Below are 21,612 nucleotides of genomic sequence, written 5' to 3'. Positions count from 1 at the left end.
TAGATAGGGGTCTTTCTGGAAGTCTAGCTTTGTAGCCCTTAATTCTAAAATACTTTGTTATTTCTGGTCAGGGGAGGGGGCAGTGCTTCTCCCTGCTATGCAAAAGAACTCCAGCATAACTGTAAAATGCCAGCAGTGATGAACACTGCAAATGAAGCAAAAAGAAAAGGAGGACTTGTGGCACCTTAGAGACTAACAAATTTATTTGAGCATAAGCTTTTGTGAGCTGCAGCTCACTTCATCGGATGCAAATGAAGGTGACAGAGACAGACAGTAATGCTATCTACCACTTAGGTCTTCTCTGACTTTGTGTGAGAGAAAGCAGCTAGGACACTTTCTTCACCTGCTTTCCCACCCACCCCACCTCCAGTCCCTTGCTGTGACCACATGCGATCCAACATGACTCCGTTAATAAACCATCATTGCTTCTCATAAAGCAGGTGTAGAAATGAAACTCTACTTGTGCTATGGAAAGTGAGAGAACCCCCACCCCTGAGACTGAGCACGTTGTAGCTGCACTGTTCCTAGCTATACCTACCCAGAGAAACAAGAAGCCAGATCTCAGAACAAAAGCCAGAGTTACGAGGGATATTCCATCAGCACGATACAGGCACGGGCAACAGCTCTTGAGGACACTAGTAAATTGGGAAGTCTATTTCAAGTCTAACATTCCTACATAGTTTTCTTTAAAGAAGTTTATTGAATGAAAATGGCTTGATTTGTTGCTAACCCAACAGTGTGGATAGTAGAGTGGCTTCAGCAGCTCTCCTCAGCCTGGTATAAAGGTTGGATAGACCACTGGCTCCAAATTGCCCCTCTGCTCCTGCCACTATTGGCCTAGGCGGGCCATTCTTTGTTCCAAAGTAAAATATGCAGATCAGTGTGAAGAGATGTGGGAGATGGAGACCAAACTATGGCAATTAGAATAAGGAAATGTCTCAAAATGCAATTTCCTTCATATCAATGCTTGGTACTTGGAGAATTCTGGTAGGTGGAAGTACCTCCTCCAGAAAGTGCAACTAAATGCTGCCAGGCAGGAATAAAGGAAATAAGTGGATTGTGCTAGAGATGATTACAGAGCAGCATCCTGAACCAGGGCACTGAAACTGACCACCTTCATAATAGACCAAGAAGTGGCAGCAGAATTTTCCTGAAAATAAACACACATGCATGCACACACAAATTCCAGATTCAAGGAATGTTTGACACAGGAAAAGGGCCGTGGAGTTAGTTAAAGGCATTCTTATACAAGGTCATTTAATGGTTTCACCATGGAAGACACTTTGTCTAGTAGTGAGAGCACATGATTTAAAACTAGGTCCCAAGGATTCTATTCTGAGTGCTGCCACTGATTTGCTAGGTGAATTTAGGCACAGAGAGATGGAGACTTTCCCAGATTTCCCCAACTGCCAACTGGATTTAACAAGACTTGCCTATGTTGGTAAAATGCTTTGAGCTCCACAGGTGAGAGGTGTGACAATATTGACGTGAACTGTGACTGTATAGATCATTGTTGCAACCAAAGTCCTGAAGTTGCACCAAATCTTGTACAAAGGAGGTCACGTAAGGTGTCTATGGAAAGGTTGTAATTTGCTGGTTATGATTATGCTGTCTGTATGTGTGTATCATTTTTGTATTTGAAGTTATGAATATTGGCTATGTACTTATATCTCAATGTGTTTGACTCTAAGTAGCATCAGTGAAGCATTTGGTTAGCTTTCTGAGAAAGGACTATTTTGAGTAAGTGCCCAATCAAGAAACACTTAACTGACAATGGACTTTGGGAGATGCCAATCCACATTTGAGCTTTCCGGGGAACATTCAAACTAACATGTAAACTATGGCGTCGGCCTGCAAAAAGCTGAATCATTCATGGACATGTGACTTGCCCAGATGGCTACAAACTCCATCTTGTTGCTGTGATTTTGCACAGAAGAACAAAGGGGTTTCCACCCACAAGAGAGAGAATACAAAAGGCCCAGGAAACCTCTCCATTTTGTCTTCAGCTGGCTCAAGAGATGGCCTCTCCACCCCAAAGAGATGCCTGAAAGAAACTGGAACAAAGGACTGTACCAACAGGGGTGTGAGTGATTGCTGGACCCAGGCCATAAGCCACAACGTTGGTCTGAAAAGGAATGGGCCCAGACTAGAAAGGAGTCTAGTCTGTGAAAGAAGCTTATTGGGACATCTCTGAGGCTGAGATTTACCTGTATTCAGTTTCCTACTATATTAGGCTTAGACTTGCATGTTTTGTTTTATTTTGCTTGGTAACTTACTTTATTCTGTCTGTTATTACTTGGAATCACTTAAATCCTACTTTTTATACTTAATAAAATCACTTTTGCTTATTAATTAACCCAGAGTAAGTAATTAATACCTGTGGGGAGCAAACAGCTGTGCATATCTCTCTATGTTATAGAGGGTGGACAATTTGAGTTTACTCTGTATAAAGCTTATACAGAGTAAAACAGATTCATTTGGAGTTTAGGCTCCCAGAAAGACTGAATACTGGGTGCTGGGAAAGTCCCTGTTAACTGAGAAGCCCCTGGGCTAAGTGAATCTTAGTTTCTGTGAACTGCAGGGGGCTGGCCTAACCTCTTGGTCTGTGCTGTAGCGGACTGGTGTGTCCAGCTCAATAAGACAGGAGTGGAGGGAAGCCTTCTCTGGCAGGGAAGTTTCTCAGTGGTATCCCAGCACATCTAGTGACAGTCTTGAGGGAGTTTCTGTGACCAAACCCGTCACAAGATGTTCTATAAAAGTGCAAGGAGGTAGCTATAGGCAGCAAATTGACAGGACTTTTTGTCTTTAAAGGAGTTAAGTATTCGTAAACTTTCCTGAAAAATATTAATGTAATGGGCTAAAGGCTCAGCTTTTAGCTATACTAGAGCATGTTGAATAAGAGTTTGTGCTTAAAGAGAAGTCAAGGTTTCCATATGCACCAAAACAATCCCAAAAGACTTTATTTCTGAATTTCTATAGACACAATCGAAAATACCTTAATATCTTTAACATACCATCATCAGCAAGTGGCTTTAAAAAAATACAAAAGTCAATAGCTTGATCTGGAAACAGGAAGAAATTGGTTAAAGGAAGTTCTTAACTCCATTTAAAAAAAAACAACAGAAGCTACACATCAAAGGTAAAATGTAATCAAAGTGAACTAGCTTTAAATCTGACACAGTTCCTTCCTGAAGCCATTCCAGAAGCTTTTGTTAATGTTCAAAACAAGCTACAATCTCCTAGCTTCATTACTAAAAGTCCTTAATCTCTCAGAACATCGAGGATGGGAAGAGGCAGCTTGCTTTTTGTTTTTAATGCTAACCATTCCTCTTCTAAAGTTACTGTAAACTGACCTCTGAGTAGTTATTGTGTTATAATTTGAAATGCTGTACAGTCGAGGGTCACCCCGTCCCAAAACCATTGACCAAGATTTAATAATGGTCTGTCACAGTGGTGGTATAATTTATTTGGCAGGTGAGAGCTGGGTGGGTGTTATACCGTGAAAAAAGATTTAATGGTAGGTAAGACAATACAATTTTTTTTTTTTAAACAAACCACATAACAGGGATTTTATGTAAACCAGAACAACCAGAACTGGATTCCATCTACCTATAATAACATTAAATATATTAATAATATATATAATAAAAATGATTTCAATACACACACACACTAACTTACTAAGTGTACTTAACTATATATAACCCAGTCCCTCAATATATATCTGTATACACAGGTTATTATCATATAGATTATTATTAGTTCAAGGTTCCCCTTTTCCCAATCTTTCACTAGGTGCTGTCTAATGCCCAAATGAGTCTTTGAACCTCAAGGGCCTCTCAGAACTTCCTGTAGAGATGGACTTGACTCCAGTGGTGTTTGCTTACGGAGGTACACAGTACACCAGACCCACGGGATCTGCAGGACCTTTGGTTCTCCTGTTCTGGAAGTCTGGGACAATATGAAGCAGTGATAGGAGATGACTGGATCCGATGCTCAAGGAACATGCCATCAAATATGGGCTGACTTGACCAGACAGCTCTAAAACTAAAGGGCCCCTCTCCTGCCCGTCTGCCTCTCTCCTGCCCAGTCTCAGCCTCTTCATCCACTCTTGGTTTCTCTCAGTCCCGGTTTCCCTCTGTCCATGCCCTCCCTTCACCCTCTTTCTCTCAGCTACTCCCAGACTGTTTCTCTGTGTCTCTCTCAGGCTTCCCCTGCTTGCCTCTGTCCCTCAACAGTCCCCATTTTCCTCCAACTCACTTCCCCTCCCCCTGAGGGGAGGGGCCACCTCCCACTTTCCCAGAGGGAGGGACTACATCCTTTCCACAGAACAATGACATTGAATTTGCCCTGAACACACCCTAAATTGTATCTCCAGATAGAGTTGAATTTCTTTACCATATTTACATTCTGTTCAAAGAAAGATTCCTGAGGGAAATATCTTCTCACTTGTATACACAGTATTGTTACATGAAAGGGGTTACCAGCTCAATATGAAGTTCTCCTGTGAAAGAACAAATATGGTTATGAGATTAGATAACATTTGAGCTGTACTATGGATATGAAAACATTCAATAAAAGCACTACGTAATGTTAATAATTGTAATGCCATTGTAACCAGGACATTAGGCAGAATTCCCAAATTTGTTTCCTGGTTTTCTAATCAGTCTTAAGTGTGGAAACATAGAATATCAGGGTTGGAAGGGACCTCAGGAGGTCATCTAGTCCAACCCCCTGCTCAAAGCAGGACCAATCCCCAATTAAATCATCCCAGACAGGGCTTTGTCAAGCTGGACCTTAAAAACTTCTAAGGAAGGAGATTCTACCACCTCCTTAGGTAACGCATTCCAGTGTTTCACCACCCTCCTAGTGAAAAAGTTTTTCCTAATATCCAACCTAAACCTCCCCCACTGCAACTTGAGACCATTACTCCTTGTGCTGTCATCTTCTACCACTGAGAATAGTCTAGAACCATCCTCTCTGGAACCACCTCTCAGGTAGTTGAAAGCAGCTATTAAATCCCCCCATCATTCTTCTCTTCAGCAGACTAAACAATCCCAGTTCCCTCAGCCTCTCCTCATAACTCATGTGTTCCAGTCCCCTAATCATTTTTGTTGCCCTTCGCTGGACTCTCTCCAATTTTTCCACATCCTTCTTGTAGTGTGGGGCCCAAAACTGGACACAGTACTCCAGATGAGGCCTCACCAATGTCGAATAGAGGGGAACGATCACGTCCCTCTATCTGCTGGCTATGCCCCTGCTTATACATCCCAAAATGCCACTGGCCTTCTTGGCAACAAGGGCACACTGTTGACTCATATACAGCTTCTCGTCCACTGTCACCCCTAGGTCCTTTTCCGCAGAACTGCTGCCGAGCCATTCGGTCCCTAGTCTGTAGCGGTGCATTGGATTCTTCCGTCCTAAGTGCAGGACTCTGCACTTATCCTTGTTGAACCTCATCAGATTTCTTTTGGCCCAATCCTCCAATTTGTCTAGGTCCCTCTGTATCTTAACCCTACCTGCCACCGTATCTACCACTCCTCCTAGTTTAGTAACATCCACAAATTTGCTGAGAGTGCAATCCACACCATCCTCCAGATCATTTATGAAGATATTGAACAAAACCGGCCCAAAAACCGACCCTTGGGGCATTCCACTTGATACCGGCTGCCAACTAGACATGGAGCCATTGATCACTACCCGCTGAGCCCGACAATCTAGCCAACTTTCCACCCACCTTTTAGTGCATTCATCCAGCCCATACTTCTTTAACTTGCTGACAAGAATACTGTGGGAGACCGTGTCAAAAGCTTTGCTAAAGTCAAGAAACAATACATCCACTGCTTTCCCTTCATCCACAGAACCAGTAATCTCATCATAGAAGGCGATTAGATTAGTCAGGCATGACCTTCTCTTGGTGAATCCATGCTGACTGTAGGAACCTGATCCAAAGTCCATTGAAGGCAATGAAAAAAAACTAATTTTAAATCCCACAGTAATTGATCAAAGTGGAGGACACCCCCCCCCCCCGGTAAAATATTAGCACCTAGAGCCCAAAATATTTATGGCAACTTATTTTAAAAAGCACCTATTTTGGGCTGTAGGTGCTAATATTTTACTGGGGGGGGATGTCCTCCACTTCGATCAATCACTGTGGGATTTAAAATTAGTCTTTTTTCATTGCCTTCAATGGACTTTGGATCAGGTTCCTACTGCGCTTCAGTAATTACACTTTCAGGACATGAAGCAGCTTTAACAACAGGGCAAAGGCCATTGAGAACTGTCTTTCCATTAAAAAGGAAAGGAGTACTTGTGGCACCTTAGAGATTAACCAATTTATTTGAGCATAAGCTTTCGTGAGCTACAGCTCACTTCATCGGATGCATACTGTGGAAAATACTGAAAATGTCTTTATACACACAGACCATGAAAAAATGGGTGTTTATCACTACAAAAGGTTTTCTCTCCCCCCACCCCACTCTCCTGCTGGTAATAGCTTATCTAAAGTGATCACTCTCCTTACAATGTGTATGATAATCAAGGTGGGCCATTTATTACCAACAGGAGAAGCAGGGGAGGGGAGAAAACCTGGATTTGTGCTGGAAATGGCCCACCTTGATTATCATACACATTGTAAGGAGAGTGATCACTTTAGATAAGCTATTACCAGCAGGAGAGTGGGGTGGGGGAGAGAAAACCTTTTGTAGTGATAAACACCCATTTTTTCATGGTCTGTGTGTATAAAAACACCTTCAGTATTTTCCACAGTATGCATCCGATGAAATGAGCTGTAGCTCACGAAACCTTATGCTCAAATAAATTGGTTAGTCTCTAAGGTGCCATAAGTACTCCTTTTCTTTTTGCGAAAACAGACTAACACGGCTGTTACTCTGAAACCTGTCTTTCCACTGTTTATGGCATTACAAAACTTTGCACTGAATACATAAGCATTGTTTCTTGCACATTCATCTGCTCTTACTATAGTATTTCTTTCCCATTTCAAGTTGGAATATTTTTGTTTCAAGGGAAACACCTAACCATCTGAAAATCATATCATTCTAACATCTGGATTATAAAATGCTTCCTAAAGTGTAAACAAAGAGATTAGATGAAGGCTAATGGACACAGTTGACCTAGAGCAGACCTCACTTTTCTACAGACATGTTTCTAATAATAAATTCAAGACGTGCAGATGCCTATGTTGAGCAATTACTGGATTGTATTGCTTCATGTCTCATGAAGTGGAGCTGCTGGTCTGGTTCTAAGGAACTAGAGAGCTACCACAGGGCTGTTGTGGCTGTCAGGGATTGGCCAGTCCTAATGATTTTCTGACTACATGCCTTATGCTGGAAATCAGGAAAGAAGCAATGGGATTGGAGTTGCTACACTGGCCTTTATCTTCTGGTGATTTACCTGTCTCTACTTACGTCAACTTGTTTGCTTGCACTGCGAGAGCCAGGCTCTGGTCCCAGCTTTTTATCTGTAAGCAGTATTTGTAGCTTCATCTTTTTCATTCTATGGATCAATTTATAAAATAAATCTTCTCCTGGACCAGCATCCCCATCCCTCACTGTCTGGGTCTCAACATGTTTCACTGTCAACTGCTGGCAAGTTGCCTGCAGTTTGCAAGCTAAGGATCACGGTAACACAGTAGGAAATAGTATCCACACTCACCTGGAATTATCTTCTCTATCAGCTGAGTGCCTAGAAAAGGAATATAACAGCACACTAAACATTCAAACTGCAACAAAATCATTTCAAACCAAAATATGTACACTCCATATTCCCAATTTTAAAATTCCCAGAGCCTGATCCTATAGGTTGCTGATTTCACTTGGACTTGACTATTCACTGGCCCCATAACTGGCCCCTAGCTCACTGGTTCCCAAACTTTTTACTAAGGCAACCCCCCAACTGCAGTTTGTCTTTTATTGTGACCCAGCCAGGGTGGCCCAAAATCATAGGTCAGTGTTCTTTGCCTACTCTCGCTCCATGCCCTGTCCAGGGAGCATCCACCACGCACAACAGCACCCTGTGCCCCAGCACTGCAATCCTAATCCCAGCCCAGCACGGAGGGGAGGCCCCCGTATGTGGGGAAGGGCGGGGGAAGAAAGTGAGCTCATCCCAAAGCAGCACTCACTCAAATGTGGCCTGTTTGCCCCTTCATCATCACAGAGGGGCAGTGGTGTAACCTTGTGCTTCAGGTTGTAGTACCTGGAGTGGGGAGCAGGACCCAGACCTCAGGACTGGTGCCACTGCTATGGGATGAGTGCAGGGCAGTCTTATTCTACAACTCAACTCCCTTCCCAGCTCTCACCTCCTCACTGGGCCTCTGACAGGCTGCCTAGAGCCTCCTACAACCCACTGGTGGGTTAGGGCCAACCATTTGGGAAACACTGCCCTAGACCATGGGTAGGAGCACTTGGCTCCCATCTCCCACTCAGGGAGCACAAGCACAGTCCCCAGTCACTAACTTCAATCTACCCAATAATCCTTCCATCAGGTTCCCTTCACAATCTTCTCCTCCCCACCCCAGTAGCTCGGACAATGGCTTAGGGTCTCCCACAAAAGACTGCACCTACAGTGAACGCCTGTGCTTATTGCCACTGCTCCAATGGCCCTGGCTGGTCGGCAGAGAGAGGGGTTACCTCTACAAGGGGAGTTAAGCTCTAGAAGAGGCTTCCACGGGAGGTTGTGGAATCGCCATCGCTGGAGTTTTGAAGGGCAGGCTGGAGGAAACCCCTGGCGCACGGTTGGCGGAGGTTTAGCTGATTCTGTGGATGACCTCTCCAGGTCCCGGCCAGTCCTACAGGTCTCAGAAACAGGACAGCCCAACCCTCCCTGTTCCCAAAGAACCCCGTGCCCTATGCTCTGACCTTTGGCGCTCGCTGGGCCCTTCTCTGCTCCGGGGCCCTGTGGACGCGCACAACACTGTGAGAAAGTTGGGGGCCTGTTTTCCCAGCATGGGGCCCTGGACTGAGGAGGGGAGAAACTAAGCAAATTATCTTTCCAGTCTGGACTCCCGCTCGCTGGGGAACGGCGTGTGCTGGGGCCCCATCGCCGCCCGCGAGTGCAGGGGGCGTGCGGGGCCAGCCACCCCCCCGGGGAGCGGCAGAGGGGCCCCGCGGGGCGGCTGCCCCCTGTCCTCCGCGGACACAACCGGCTCTGCGGTCCCGCCCAGCGCCGGCGGCGCCAGGCAGGGCGGCGGTGTGTGAGCTGCTCCGCCCCAGCAGTCCCCTCCCTGTGGGCGGCTACGCCTCTGCCAGGCCCGTCTCGCTTCCCAGGGCGGAGCCCGGCGGGAGCCCGCCAGCCGCAGCTGCCCCCCAGGGAGGCCGGGGGGAGCAACACGGAGCCCCCCGCGTAGCCAGAGCTGCACGGCGCAGCGCCGCCTGGGGAGCTGTGTGAAGCAGCCCCGTCCGGGGCTGGGGGGGCAGGAGCGCAGCAAGCCACTTCCCCCGGGCTGCCAGGCGAGGAGGCAGCGTCTGCAGCTGCAGGTGGGTTTGGCTCCTCCGAGCTCAGCGAGAGGGGCTTCCCCCTCATCGCCAAACCGCCCGCCCCAGCCTTGGCAGCCCGTCTGCCTTCCCTGCCCCAGCCGGTTGCGGGAGAGACCCCCCCCCCCTCGCTCCGACACCTCTCTTCACCCACTGGGGGAGATGCCCCCTCCCCCTCCAACTCACCTGCTGTGGCCAGCTATTCCCTCCTCTCTGTGCCCAGACTTCAGGTTATCCACTCTGAGAGGACCCCTATCCCACCCCCCCCAACCCAACTCACCCAGCATGAGATGCCCCCTCCCCCCAGGTCCCAGTACACCCACTGTGAGAGATGTCCCTTTCCTCTCTGCCCCCAGAAATTCTACTCTCCAGCTGCAAGAGATGTCCCCCTACCTCTGCCACAGACCTCAACTCACCCTCTGTGGGAGATGCCCCCTACTCTTCTTGCCGCCTAGACTTCAAACACACGTGGCTGTGGCAGATGCCTCCTCTCCCCCTCTGTTCCCAGCCCTCAGCTCACCCACTATGAGGGAGGACCCCTACCCCTCCATGCACCTCTGTCCCAGCCCTCAGCTCATCTGCTATGGGGGCTGCCCCCCTACCTACCACTTCCCCTCCAGATCCCACTTTCCCACTGTGGGAGATGTCCCCTCCACCCACCTCAACTCACTCCTTGTGGGAGATGCCTACTGTCTCTTCTCCCTACACACACACTCACCTGCAACTTTCCTCTCTGTGAGCAAAGAGGAAGGAGTGCTCTCTGATCACCCTGGGCTTGGAGAAAGCAGGAGTGTGTCTGTCAGCCCCCAGCTGAGAGGATGGGCACAGGAGGGTGCAGCCTGGCGAGGAGAAGCATTGTGGGGTAGCAGGAGGGAAAACAGTGACACCAGGCAGAGAACAAACCCCCACCCAACACTGAGGCTTGTGGTGCTTCTGGGAACTGAAAGTTCAAGTTTAAGTCAGATATGAAGCTGACTATCTGTGAGAGCAGGATGCCACCACCCTGGAGTTAGGGAACTTCAGAGCATAAACTCTGACCCCTGACCATTAAAGTAATATGGGATTATCAAGAAACACAGTATGTGGGGTAGCCCAGTGGTATAAAGTCTCACAAAATAATGTTTCCTATTCTCAGATCTGAGCTCCAGATTTTGGTCCAGTTTACTCATATAGCATGATAATAGATATACTGTCCCCTCTGTAACCTGTTTGGGTTTCAGAACTCAGTTATGCTGAAGACTGACAAATCCTCCACATTCCAGTCTGGGCTTCTTTCTTACAATGCTGGTTATTTGCTCTGGAAAAATTTCTCTCCTAGAATTGCAGATCCTTTGCCCCTCTTCATTATCCTCTGGCTGCACTTTCAGACACAGTCCATTTGTTTTGTTGTTTAAGGGGCACCTGGCTTTAAAATCACAGATAGAAAAATTTGTTTACCCATTTTATTTATAATACTCTAGATTATTAAAAGCAATTTTATAAATATTTATTTTTTACCATTTCAGCTTAGACATGAAAATAGACTTGTCATTTCATCTACTGGTTCTAGGCTAGATCAAGGATGTCTGAGTGCCCAACTTGGCAGCAGAAAGTTTACAAAGTTTTAATTTAGTATCATGACTTTTTTGCATTAGGACTTGTAAAATATGTAATCTTCTTTGGTGGCACACACTTCAAGGGACTATTTGTTAATAAATTTAAAATTAAACATTTCTAGTGTCAGATTTTGAAAAAGATTCTTTTTACAAAACCTAAAGTTTGGTTGGTACTGGCTACAACATAGCTTAATTTATGTAGCGTAGAAAGGAACTGTTTCCCCACAACTGGCCTAAAACCTTGCTAAGTCATATTTGATAGCCAGGTTTGATTCACACTATGAATTATAACAGTGCTGTAACCTTGTCACCTTAGTTCTATTTGTAGTGTAGATGGGGCCTCAGAGCGTTAAGGTAAGATGACAAGCCAAGCTCCTTGCCTTTGGGCTAAATTGAGAGAGGCCCAGACACATACAGAGACAAGGAAACTCACTATTGTTTCTAACTTCCCTCCAATCTTTTTCTTTTGATGCTGATTCCTACCCCCACTCCTCCAAATGTGGCTGCATCTTTCCTAGTAAACTAAGATCTAATTCATCACCAGTACAGCTCCACCAGTGATAGCGTTGGTGGAAGGTGTAGCCATGCGTAAAAACGCCTCAAGTCCTGTTGACTCTACAGTTTCTGCTATTGCAGAATTACAGCTACAAAGCTTGCTTGTGTAGAGGCAGCCCTGAAGTCTCTGTCTCTACAGTATAGATGCAATACAAACTTTGTTTTGTACTTGTGCATCTATGCTGGACCACACTTTATAGATAGAGGGTAATTCCATCATCTGTGATTTCTAAGAGAAGGAATGTCAGAGCAGAATATGCAATGGAACTCCTGGGTTTTCCTCCCAGTTTTAATGTTGATTTTCTTCTGTGGCCAGTCACTTACCTATGGGTTGGTTAGTTCACCCATTGTTTCTTCCCTAAACACTTCTCTCTGACCCATTGCTCTCACTACAAGACCAAGAAAAAGAAAAGATGAAGTCTTCCTACTCAGTGCAACCCACTTCCCTTGTGTCTAATATATCTTAACTGCCACCAAAACAAAGTTGTTTTTTATAATACAGTCAGGTTTGTTTTAAAGTGTTTGGAAAACAAAATGTTATGACTTCATGAATTGAGTTTCACCTACAGTGAACCTTTTAGGCCTTTTGAAAATAGTGGTTTATAATAGAAATGCTTACACAACTTAACTACTAGCTGGATAGTTGAAAATGACAGCAACAACATTTGGGGCAGGGGCTGTCGGCAAAAGTTCTCTCTCTTTGAATAAAGGACTCTGGTATTATTGTTCAGGAGTTAATACTACTAACCCCTTTGATGCTGATTGTTCAGCAGGTGGGAGAATTGACGTATGCAGAATAGTATAAATTATTTTTCATCCATTCATAAGTGCTTTAATTTATATTGTATAATGTTTGCTGCTCTATCCCTACACACACACCCCCAAAATTGCTCCTGCCCAACTTGTGCACATGCAACAGCCAGTACACAATTATAGAGTGAACTCTTGCATGATGTGCACTTTTGAAAATGTGAGCCATGTTGAACAGAGTAAATTGAGTTAAAGCCAAAAGCAAAAGGAGTTGTACAGTGAAAGATGCTATGAGATGAGATTAGAAAAGAGGTGGAAAAGTTCATGAGGTGGAATTATAGATCTATTTCAGATACCATGAACTGCAGTAGAAAAATCTCTTGCAACAAGAGCGGCCAAACAGGAAGAAACTGGTACTCAAAGACCAGGGGAAATAGGAAGGGGAATTCAAAAGACAGACTGGGGCAGAACCATAATTCTAGAATCAAGAGCAATATGTTGCACCTGTGGTTCAAAACTGCTGAGCACCTGAAGTTCCCAGTGACTTCAGTGAGATTTATGGGTAATAAATAGGGCTGTCAATTAATCGCAGTTAATGCAAGTGATTAACGCAAAACAAATTAAGTAGATTAAAAAATAATTGTGGTTAACTGCAATTAATTATAACGATAGTTATAATGTTAACAATAATAGAATACCAATTTAAATTTATGATAAATATTTTTTGATATTTTTCTACATTTTCAAATATATTGATTTCAATTACAACACAGAATAAAAAGTACAGTATTCGCTTTATAGTATTTTTTATTACAAATATTTGCGCTGTACAAACCAAAAGAAATAGTATTTTTCAGTACACCTCATACAAGTACAGTAGTGCAGTCTCTTTATCATGAAAGTTCAACTTACAATGTAGAATTTTTTTTTCTCATAAATGCACTCAAAACCAAAACAATGTAGAACTTTAGAGCCTACAAGTCCACTCAGTCCTACTTCTAATTGCTAAGACAAATAAGTTTGTTTACATTTATGGGAGATAATGCTGCCCGCTTCTTATTTACAACGTCTCTTGAAAGTGAGAATAGATGTTCGCAAGGCATTGTTGTAGCCAGTGGTGCAAGCTATTTATGTGCCAGATATGCTAAACCAGGGGTGGCCAACCTGAGCCTGAGAAGGAGCCAGAATTTACCAATGTACATTGCCAAAGAGCCACAGTAATATGTAAGCAGCCTCCCATCAGCTCCTCTCCCTCCCTCTCTGGCTCCCAGTGCCTCCCACCCACCAGCAGCTCCACCGATCAGCACCTCCCCCTCTCCCTCCCTCCCGATCAGCTGTTTCCTGGTGTGCAGGAGGCTGGGGAGGAGGGGGAGGAGCGAGGGCATGGCAGGCTCAGGGGAGGGGGCGGAGTGGGGGAAGGGCCTGTGGCAGAGCCAGGGGTTGAGCAGTGAGCATCCCCCGGCACACTGGAAAGTTGGAGCCTTTAGCTCCAGCCCCGGAGTCAGTGCTTATACAAGGAGCTGCATATTAACTTCTGAAGAGCCACACGTTGGCCATCCCCGTGCTAAACATTCACATGCCTCATCATGCTTTGACTTGTATATTGCGAATATTTGTAATAAAACATAATCTAAAGTGAGCACTGTACACTTTGTATTCTGTGTTTTAATTTAAAGCAATACATTTGACTGTAGAAAAATATTTATAATACATTTAAATTGGTATTCTATTGTTTAACAGTGCAATTAAAACTGTAATTAATTGTGATTTTTTTAAAATCTTGTGATTAATTGCAATTATTTTTTTAAATCATTTGACAGCCCTAGTAATAAACATTTCTGAAAATCAGGACAGTTATACTTAGGTGCCAAAGCATGGCTTTAGAGCATAACTTTAAGCACTCATCATTGAAAATTTTGATATGAAGGCTAAATTTTTCAATAGAGCCAGCCCTTCTCCTAATTTTGTGTGTGCAATTCTGAAAACACTATCACTTGTATGCAGCAATGACTAAATTTGCACACAACATTTAAGGTGCAAGTGATTGTGCAAACAAAATTAGGAGCCATTTGTTAGGCGTGGACCTTTATTTGCCTCCTTATTTAGCAGCTTTTCCGTTCACCTTTAAAGTATTTTCATTGCTGTTTGATTAAAGGTGGAAAGATCTGTCCAAGTGTAACCAGGTTAAATGTGTCCCAAACTTGACAATATGCTTTCAAATGTACAATTATTTTAAAAATATAGTATAACTGTGTGTATAGTTTTCAGAGTAACAGCCGTGTTAGTCTGTATTCGCAAAAAGAAAAGGAGTACTTGTGGCACCTTAGAGACTAACCAATTTATTTGAGCATGAGCTTTCGTGAGCTACAGCTCACTTCATCGGATGCATACCGTGGAAACTGCAGAAGACATTATATACACACAGAGACCATGAAACAATACCTCCTCCCACCCCACTGTCTTGCTGGTAATAGCTTATCTAAAGTGATCATCAAGTTGGGCCATTTCCAGCACAAATCCAGGTTTTCTCACCCTCCACCCCCCCCACACACACAAACTCACTCTCCTGCTGGTAATAGCCCATCTAAAGTGACCACTCTCTTCACAATGTGTATGATAATCAAGGTGGGCCATTTCCTGCATAAATCCAGGTTCTCTGTGTGGTTTTTGGAGGGGGGTGTGGGAGTGAGAACCTGGATTTATGCAGGAAATGGCCCACCTTGATTATCATACACATTGTGAAGAGAGTGGTCACTTTGGATGGGCTATTACCAGCAGGAGAGTGAGTTTGTGTGTGTGTGGGGGGGGGGGGGTGGAGGGTGAGAAAACCTGGATTTGTGCTGGAAATGGCCCAACTTGATGATCACTTTAGATAAGCTATTACCAGCAAGACAGTGGGGTGGGAGGAGGTATTGTTTCATGGTCTCTGTGTGTATATAATGCCTTCTGCAGTTTCCACGGTATGCATCCGATGAAGTGAGCTGTAGCTCACGAAAGCTCATGCTCAAATAAATTGGTTAGTCTCTAAGGTGCCACAAGTACTCCTTTTCTTTGTGTGTATAGTATATAGAAAGCCTTAGGGCCACCTTCTAACCTGAGGTATATATCGGCTAGCTATCATTAAAGTGGGAGACAGTAAAATTCAAGCTCCAGATAACCCTGTCTTCTCTTCCCATTGAGAGTAGTACTTAAATTACACCTAGTTCACAAATATTCTCTATTTATGCAAAATGGTAACAAAATATGGATGGAGATTTAAATACAAATAAATCAGTTATAAAAGAGAATGAAAGAATAATTCTTTCTTTATTTACCTTAATGGTCAGGGCTTGAGTTCTGGGCTTTCCCCCTGCAACAGTTGATCACACCACCCTAACACAGAGTGTATGCTGGCAGCTCTCTTTCACCTGAGGCAGGTGAAAAGACTGACAGACAGATCAGTGTTGTAAGAGGAACACAAAACCCTGCCTAAAGTCTTGGCAGGTAAAAAGCTTTTCAGTTCCCCTGGAAAAAAAATTGTTGTTGGACAATAAATTTTTTTAACTTGTTAAAAATAGAATGCTGAAAGCAGAAGTTGGTCTGTAGAAGCTGAAAAAAATTGAGACCTGAAGCAGAAGCCTTTGAGGGGGGAATTGGGATAAGGAAGAAGAAAGGCAAAGTGTAGGGAAGAGAAATGAAAATGTTTAATGAAAATGCCTAGATCTGATATATGAAGTTATATTAAGATGATTATAAGTGTTATATTCATAGTATAATAGAGACAGCAAAGATTTTTTTATTTCTGGAAAAATGCAAACTGATCATTCTTACTGAATGAAAAGACAACTTATGTTCTCTCTCTCATAGGGCAGCTATGGACCATGCTTTCAAGAAACAGGAGGCTCTTTAATAATGATGGTAAAGTATTTAAAAAGCCTATTGCAGTTTAGTAATTCAGGATTAAGTTGTAAAACTGCATATCACAGTAACTGAAAACATGACAAATTAATGGGATCCTACATAGAATGGGATTGGATTAGTTACAATAGGGAGAATATAAAACAAAACAATCTTGGGAAAGTGGTATTTGATTATTGTGGAAAAGCTGAGAAAGATATGTTTAAAGATGAGTTTAACTATGGAAGTGGTAATATACAAGTTCTCTAAGGAAATAGAACCACTGTTATTAAAGGCCAAATCCTACTTACCTTACTCAAGTGAGTATTATTGAAGCCAATTCAACTAAAGGGCCCAATTCAAAATTAATTGAAATCAGTGGGAGTTTAATTGGAACCTCACTTGGTGAATACGGCAAACAGGATTCGGCATATGCCCACCATCGCTGCCTCAGTTTTTTAACACAGGAAGATGCCCACTTTCAAAATAGCCACAGCCTCCCATTGTTCTCCACAGGAGTGAAACCAAGCTTCCCTCAGAGTGATGGTGGACTCTGACACCCTTGAAGACAGTTGGTGGCTTTAGTCTCTTAGCGAACAAAAGGAGGAGATGGCTGCCATTTTGAAAGAGGGCAGTTCTTTGTAGAATTCTCTATAGTGGAATATTACATTATCTCTCATAAATGTAAACAAACTTATTTGTCTTAGCAATTAGCTGAACTAGAAGTAGGACTGAGTGGACTTGTAGGCTCTAAAGTTTTACATTGTTTTGTTTTTGAGTGCATTTCTGAAGAAGAAACTTATGAAGAATAATGGCAAAAAGTTACCATTCTCCCCAAAATTCTTCAAATGTAGCTGATGCACAAAATTTGAGTTTTAATTATTTGAAATGTCTTACTCTGTTCTGAAACTATTAGACACAAAAAGTCTTGACACCCAATGCTAATATTTTATGGACCCACTTTTGATTATTTAATTGATTTAGTTCTAAATTCTCAGAAAATTAATTCTATATTCAAAGTACTGTAATTTAGGGAAGGATTCTCTTCTCTTGCTCTATTCTTCATATGTAACAAAGTAGTAGAACACTGGCTGAAAGTGAAAAACTTAACTCCACCTTAACTGCAACTGGTACTTCCATACTACACATGCCTCTGTGCACAAGGGCCTAAGAGTGCTCTAGACTTGGGCTGCTGCAATCTGCAAGGCTTCCTCAGCAGATCAGGAGGAGCTACTCCTGGGGAAACTGTGGCTTAAAGTACCCCACACCCAATTTTCTGCAAGAGGCAGGCAGAGGAGAAAGAAAACAAGCAGACATCACCCACAGGGTTGTAGTGGCTTCTTTGTAGAAGATTGGATGAGGAGAGAAAGCCACTTTAAAAAAAAATGAAAGTGATAGTTATTAGTTTTGTGGGATTAGGAAACAGATTTAAAAAAAATATATTAGGTGGCAATCTAATTCATTTACTCTTATTCACTTCTTTAAACACACAGATAAGAACAGTTGATCTTACCACATCCTGGTTCTCTAGGAAAAATGGAGGAAAGCAAAATGACTTCTTCCAGAGGACAGCATAAGCATGAGGATGTTACCATGCCGATGCAGGTGAAGCAGCCATCCCAGGCTCACTTTGTATAGAAATGAACATATGCAAACAAGTTATAAAAATAAACCCATAAAAATCTGAATGGAAAACAAAAAGTGAAATCACTCAGTAAAAAATAAAATCTAAATCTAAAAATTATTGAAGATGACAGATCTTTTAATTTACAAAACTAAGAACATTATAGAAGATAAAGGAACTTGCTGTCAATAAAATGGTGTTTCATATAAGCTTTATACACAATCAAAGACTTGTGAAAATTTAAGTAGGAGTTTTATAACTGCTCGACTGACAATAAAGTTATGATTGTATGCAGTGTTGTTATAGCCATGTTGGTCCCAGGAAATTAGAGAGACAAAGTGGGTCAGGTAATATCTTTTTTTGGATGAGTTTCTATTGGTGAGAGAGACAAGCTTTTGAGATTACACAGAGCTCTTCTTCAGGTATGGGAAATGTACTCAACAGTGGCACAACTAAATACAAAGTGGAACAGATTGTTTCGCATAAGTGGATAACACATGTCAAGGGACCATTGAAAGTGAAGTGGCTCCTTAACATCCCTTCCAGTGGGGAAGTTATGATTGGCAGGAAAGTTACAACAGTAATCAGTTAATATACTTTAAGACTGTCATTAATTCTCTTTTCAGGTATGAACCATTGTGTCCTGTAAGATTTATTTTGCTGGCTCTTATCCTTGAAGAATGGCTGCCATGTCTTGTGAAAATTGTTCCTTTCAATACTACAGCCAACTCAATCAACCTCTTGAAGCTAGCTGTATGCTGCTCCTGATTATGCTTGGAAAAGTGTCCCTCAATCTCTTCATGTTGGGAGTTAGAAGACGGGATGTAAAACAAAGTTTTATGGGATATTTCTGTATTTCACTGGCAGTCCTTGACTTCACACTTCTGGTGAATATAGCTTTCATCTCGTATTTTGAGGACTTTGCACTTTGGGGTATGAGATTTACCAAGTACCACATTTGTCTATTCACTCAGATAATTTCCTTTACGTATGGTGTCTTGCATTACCCAGTTTGTCTTGTGTCTGTTCTAGATTATTACATGACTATAGCTCAAACCCCTAAACCTGCTAGCATAGGTCAAAGGCTATTTTATATACTTGCTGTGGTTTTTATATGGATTTCAGTCCTCTTTTATATTCTGAAAGTTCCAGCTGTCTCTGCAGAATTAGAAATACAGAACCACTTTTTTACATGCCCTTTCTATATCAGTGTTCAGAGCTACTGGCTATCATTAGCCATTGTGTTTGTCATATGTGTGGCTTTTGTGATTTGTTGGTCAGAAGTTATAACTATGGTGCGGTCTGTCAGGATTATTTCCTTTACAAGTGAGACTGTTTTAATTTTTTCATATGCATCTGACTGCAATTGTACAGTCTGTAAAAAGCAGCTTTTGACAAGACTCCTCATCTGCTTTCTTGGTACTTGGGCACCTTTTGTTTTCCTTCAGATGATCATCTTGTTGCTCGGTGCTCAGATTCCAGCCTACATGGAGATGAATGTCCCCTGGCTATACTTCATAAACAGCTTTCTAATCGCAACAGCATTCTGGTTTAGGTGTCATGACATTCGATTGACAGAGGGGACGTGGTCTGCAGATCCATTTGTCAGCTGGAAATTCTGCTTCATCCCATTTAACAATCAAAATACAGAGCAAGCTGAAAAGTCAGGCACAGTAATCATCTGTTAATGAACTGCTGTGTGAAAAGAATGCAAGTAAGTGCTGTGCATCCGAGGTGTCGGACAGTGCTATTTTGGGTCCTCTGTGAACACGTGTAAATGGATTATATAAGGAAATTCCTCAAACTATAATCTGAAGAAAAATTCACAAAATGCTCCAATATATAATGGAATATTGCACTACAATGTGGAATACTGCACTGTTTTCCAAGCTAGACTTCAAACAAAAATGGGTGCTTAATGCACAAAATATTTTAATGGAATTGTGTTATATTTTCAAATATAGTTGAAAAATCTGAGTACATAAAAATGTCCAATATTCTGCAAAAAACTGCCTGATTTTAACATTAAATGCTAATAAACAAAGTTGAGATTGTTTAAAATAAAGCAGGTCTGATGCATGAACTTCCATATTAAAAAAAAAAAAAGAGAGAGAGAGAGAGGAATAAAATCTTTAGCTAAACTTGAGACTTCTACAGCTGTGGATAGGGTGACCAGATAGCAACTGTGAAAAAATGGGACGGGGGTGGGGGGTAAATAGGCACCTATATAAGAAAAAGTCCCAAAAAATGGGACTGTCCCTATGAAAATGGGACATCTGGTCACCCTAACTATGGACTAGTATTATTTATTGTCAAACGTTTTAGCTTTAACTACCTCCTTTATAATTGATCAGTTCTAAAAAAGTTTAACTATTTCCTATTTAAAATGGAAGTTTCCCTCTTTGCTTAAGGAAAGAGAAACTGTCTAAAAGGAATGGATGTAACTTTTACTACCTTCTCCCCTCAAAAAGTAAATATCATGTAAACTATGTTTAAAACTGTTCACAAAAAAAGGAAAGGTGGGTGAGGTAATATCTTTTACTGGACCAGCTTCTGTTGGTGAGAGACAAGCTTTTGACCCACACAGACCTGAAGAAGAGTGTCTCAAATCTTGTCTCTCTCACCAACAGAAGATGGTCCAATAAAGTATATTACCTCGCTCACCTTGTCTCTCTAATATCTGGGACTGACACGGCTACAACTACACTGCATACACAAAAAAAAGAAAGACCAATAAGATGCACAATTACCAGGGTGACATTAAGTGTGACAGTTTAAACTTTTTGTAAACACTAAATGTAACTTAGACATTCATAACATACAATTTGTACTGTAGAAGCAAGTGTTATTTATTTGTTACTTCATTGCGGTCTTTACATTCTATATTTAGCATTACACTAACTTTACCAGTAACATCAGAATGCAGTGGCTTTCCTTAGTGTACAAATAAATGTAAAATTTTACTTTAATGTCAAAGGTTATCTTGTTTTCCATACAGTTATTTGGTACAAATAAATTAAACTGCTGATAGTATCAAAAATGTGAAAGAATGACTTATCAAAATGTACAGGGTAGGTGTGAAAGATCTGCAGCTGTATGTAAATCTGTAGAAAGAATCAGTGGATAAAATATGAGCTTTAGCAGAAAAAATATTTTTCTGCATATTGTGTGGCTTCAGAAATTAGGTGCCAGTGAGGAAAGATAAAATGGAATATCTTCACAGAACATTAATAAACACAAAATAGTGGTCATTGGATAAAACAAATGATTCACCACTATATTAAAGTAGTGCTTAATGATACCAATGCTGATTGTTCCAGGCACTGTGCAAACACATAGTAGGCACTATGAAGAACATAGTCCAAATAGACTTCATGGACAAAGGAAGAAAGAGAGAAGTGAGTTGGTTACAGTGACACAGTAGACCAATGGCATAGCAGATCCTTAGCTAATGTAAATAGTCAGAGCTCTGTAATTTACATTGGCTGAGGATCTGGCCTCTGGTGTCTTGGCTCCCAGTCTAGTGCTCAACCCACTGGATGTCACTGCTTCTTTGTACTCATGAGTAGAGTTGACATAGGAACTTTATTCTGCCTGTCCTTTACATGCACAGTATGTATGGGATGCTGTTCTGGGAAGGAGGAGTGCTGGGAAAAGATGGGGTCCATCTAAGAAGGGGAAGAGCATCTTTGCATGGTGATTCACCAATCTAGTGAGAAGG

General features: G+C 42.3%; 1 protein-coding gene across 4 annotated transcripts in view; it reads left to right on the top strand.

The window, feature by feature from the left end:
• Positions 1–21,261, top strand: part of GPR160 (G protein-coupled receptor 160) — a 660,951-nt gene extending 639,690 nt beyond the window's left edge. Inside the window, exons 1-4 of one of the 4 annotated variants that reach the window (XM_073359464.1) lie at positions 9,277–9,494; positions 16,243–16,288; positions 17,761–17,872; positions 18,518–21,261. In XM_073359464.1, the coding sequence (XP_073215565.1) occupies positions 18,572–19,579 (1,008 nt within the window). In that variant the 5' untranslated portion in view covers positions 9,277–9,494; positions 16,243–16,288; positions 17,761–17,872; positions 18,518–18,571 and the 3' untranslated portion in view covers positions 19,580–21,261. Of the gene's footprint in view, positions 1–9,276; positions 9,495–16,237; positions 16,289–17,760; positions 17,873–18,517 lie in introns of those variants that run through there. The other 3 variants (XM_073359461.1, XM_073359463.1, XM_073359462.1) reach the window with 3 other exon arrangements.
• The last annotated feature ends 351 nt before the right edge of the window (positions 21,262–21,612 follow it).

Source organism: Lepidochelys kempii, chromosome 9 (assembly GCF_965140265.1).
Source record: "Lepidochelys kempii isolate rLepKem1 chromosome 9, rLepKem1.hap2, whole genome shotgun sequence".
Classification (NCBI taxonomy): Eukaryota; Metazoa; Chordata; order Testudines; family Cheloniidae; genus Lepidochelys; species Lepidochelys kempii.
This window is presented reverse-complemented; position numbering and strand designations above follow the sequence as displayed.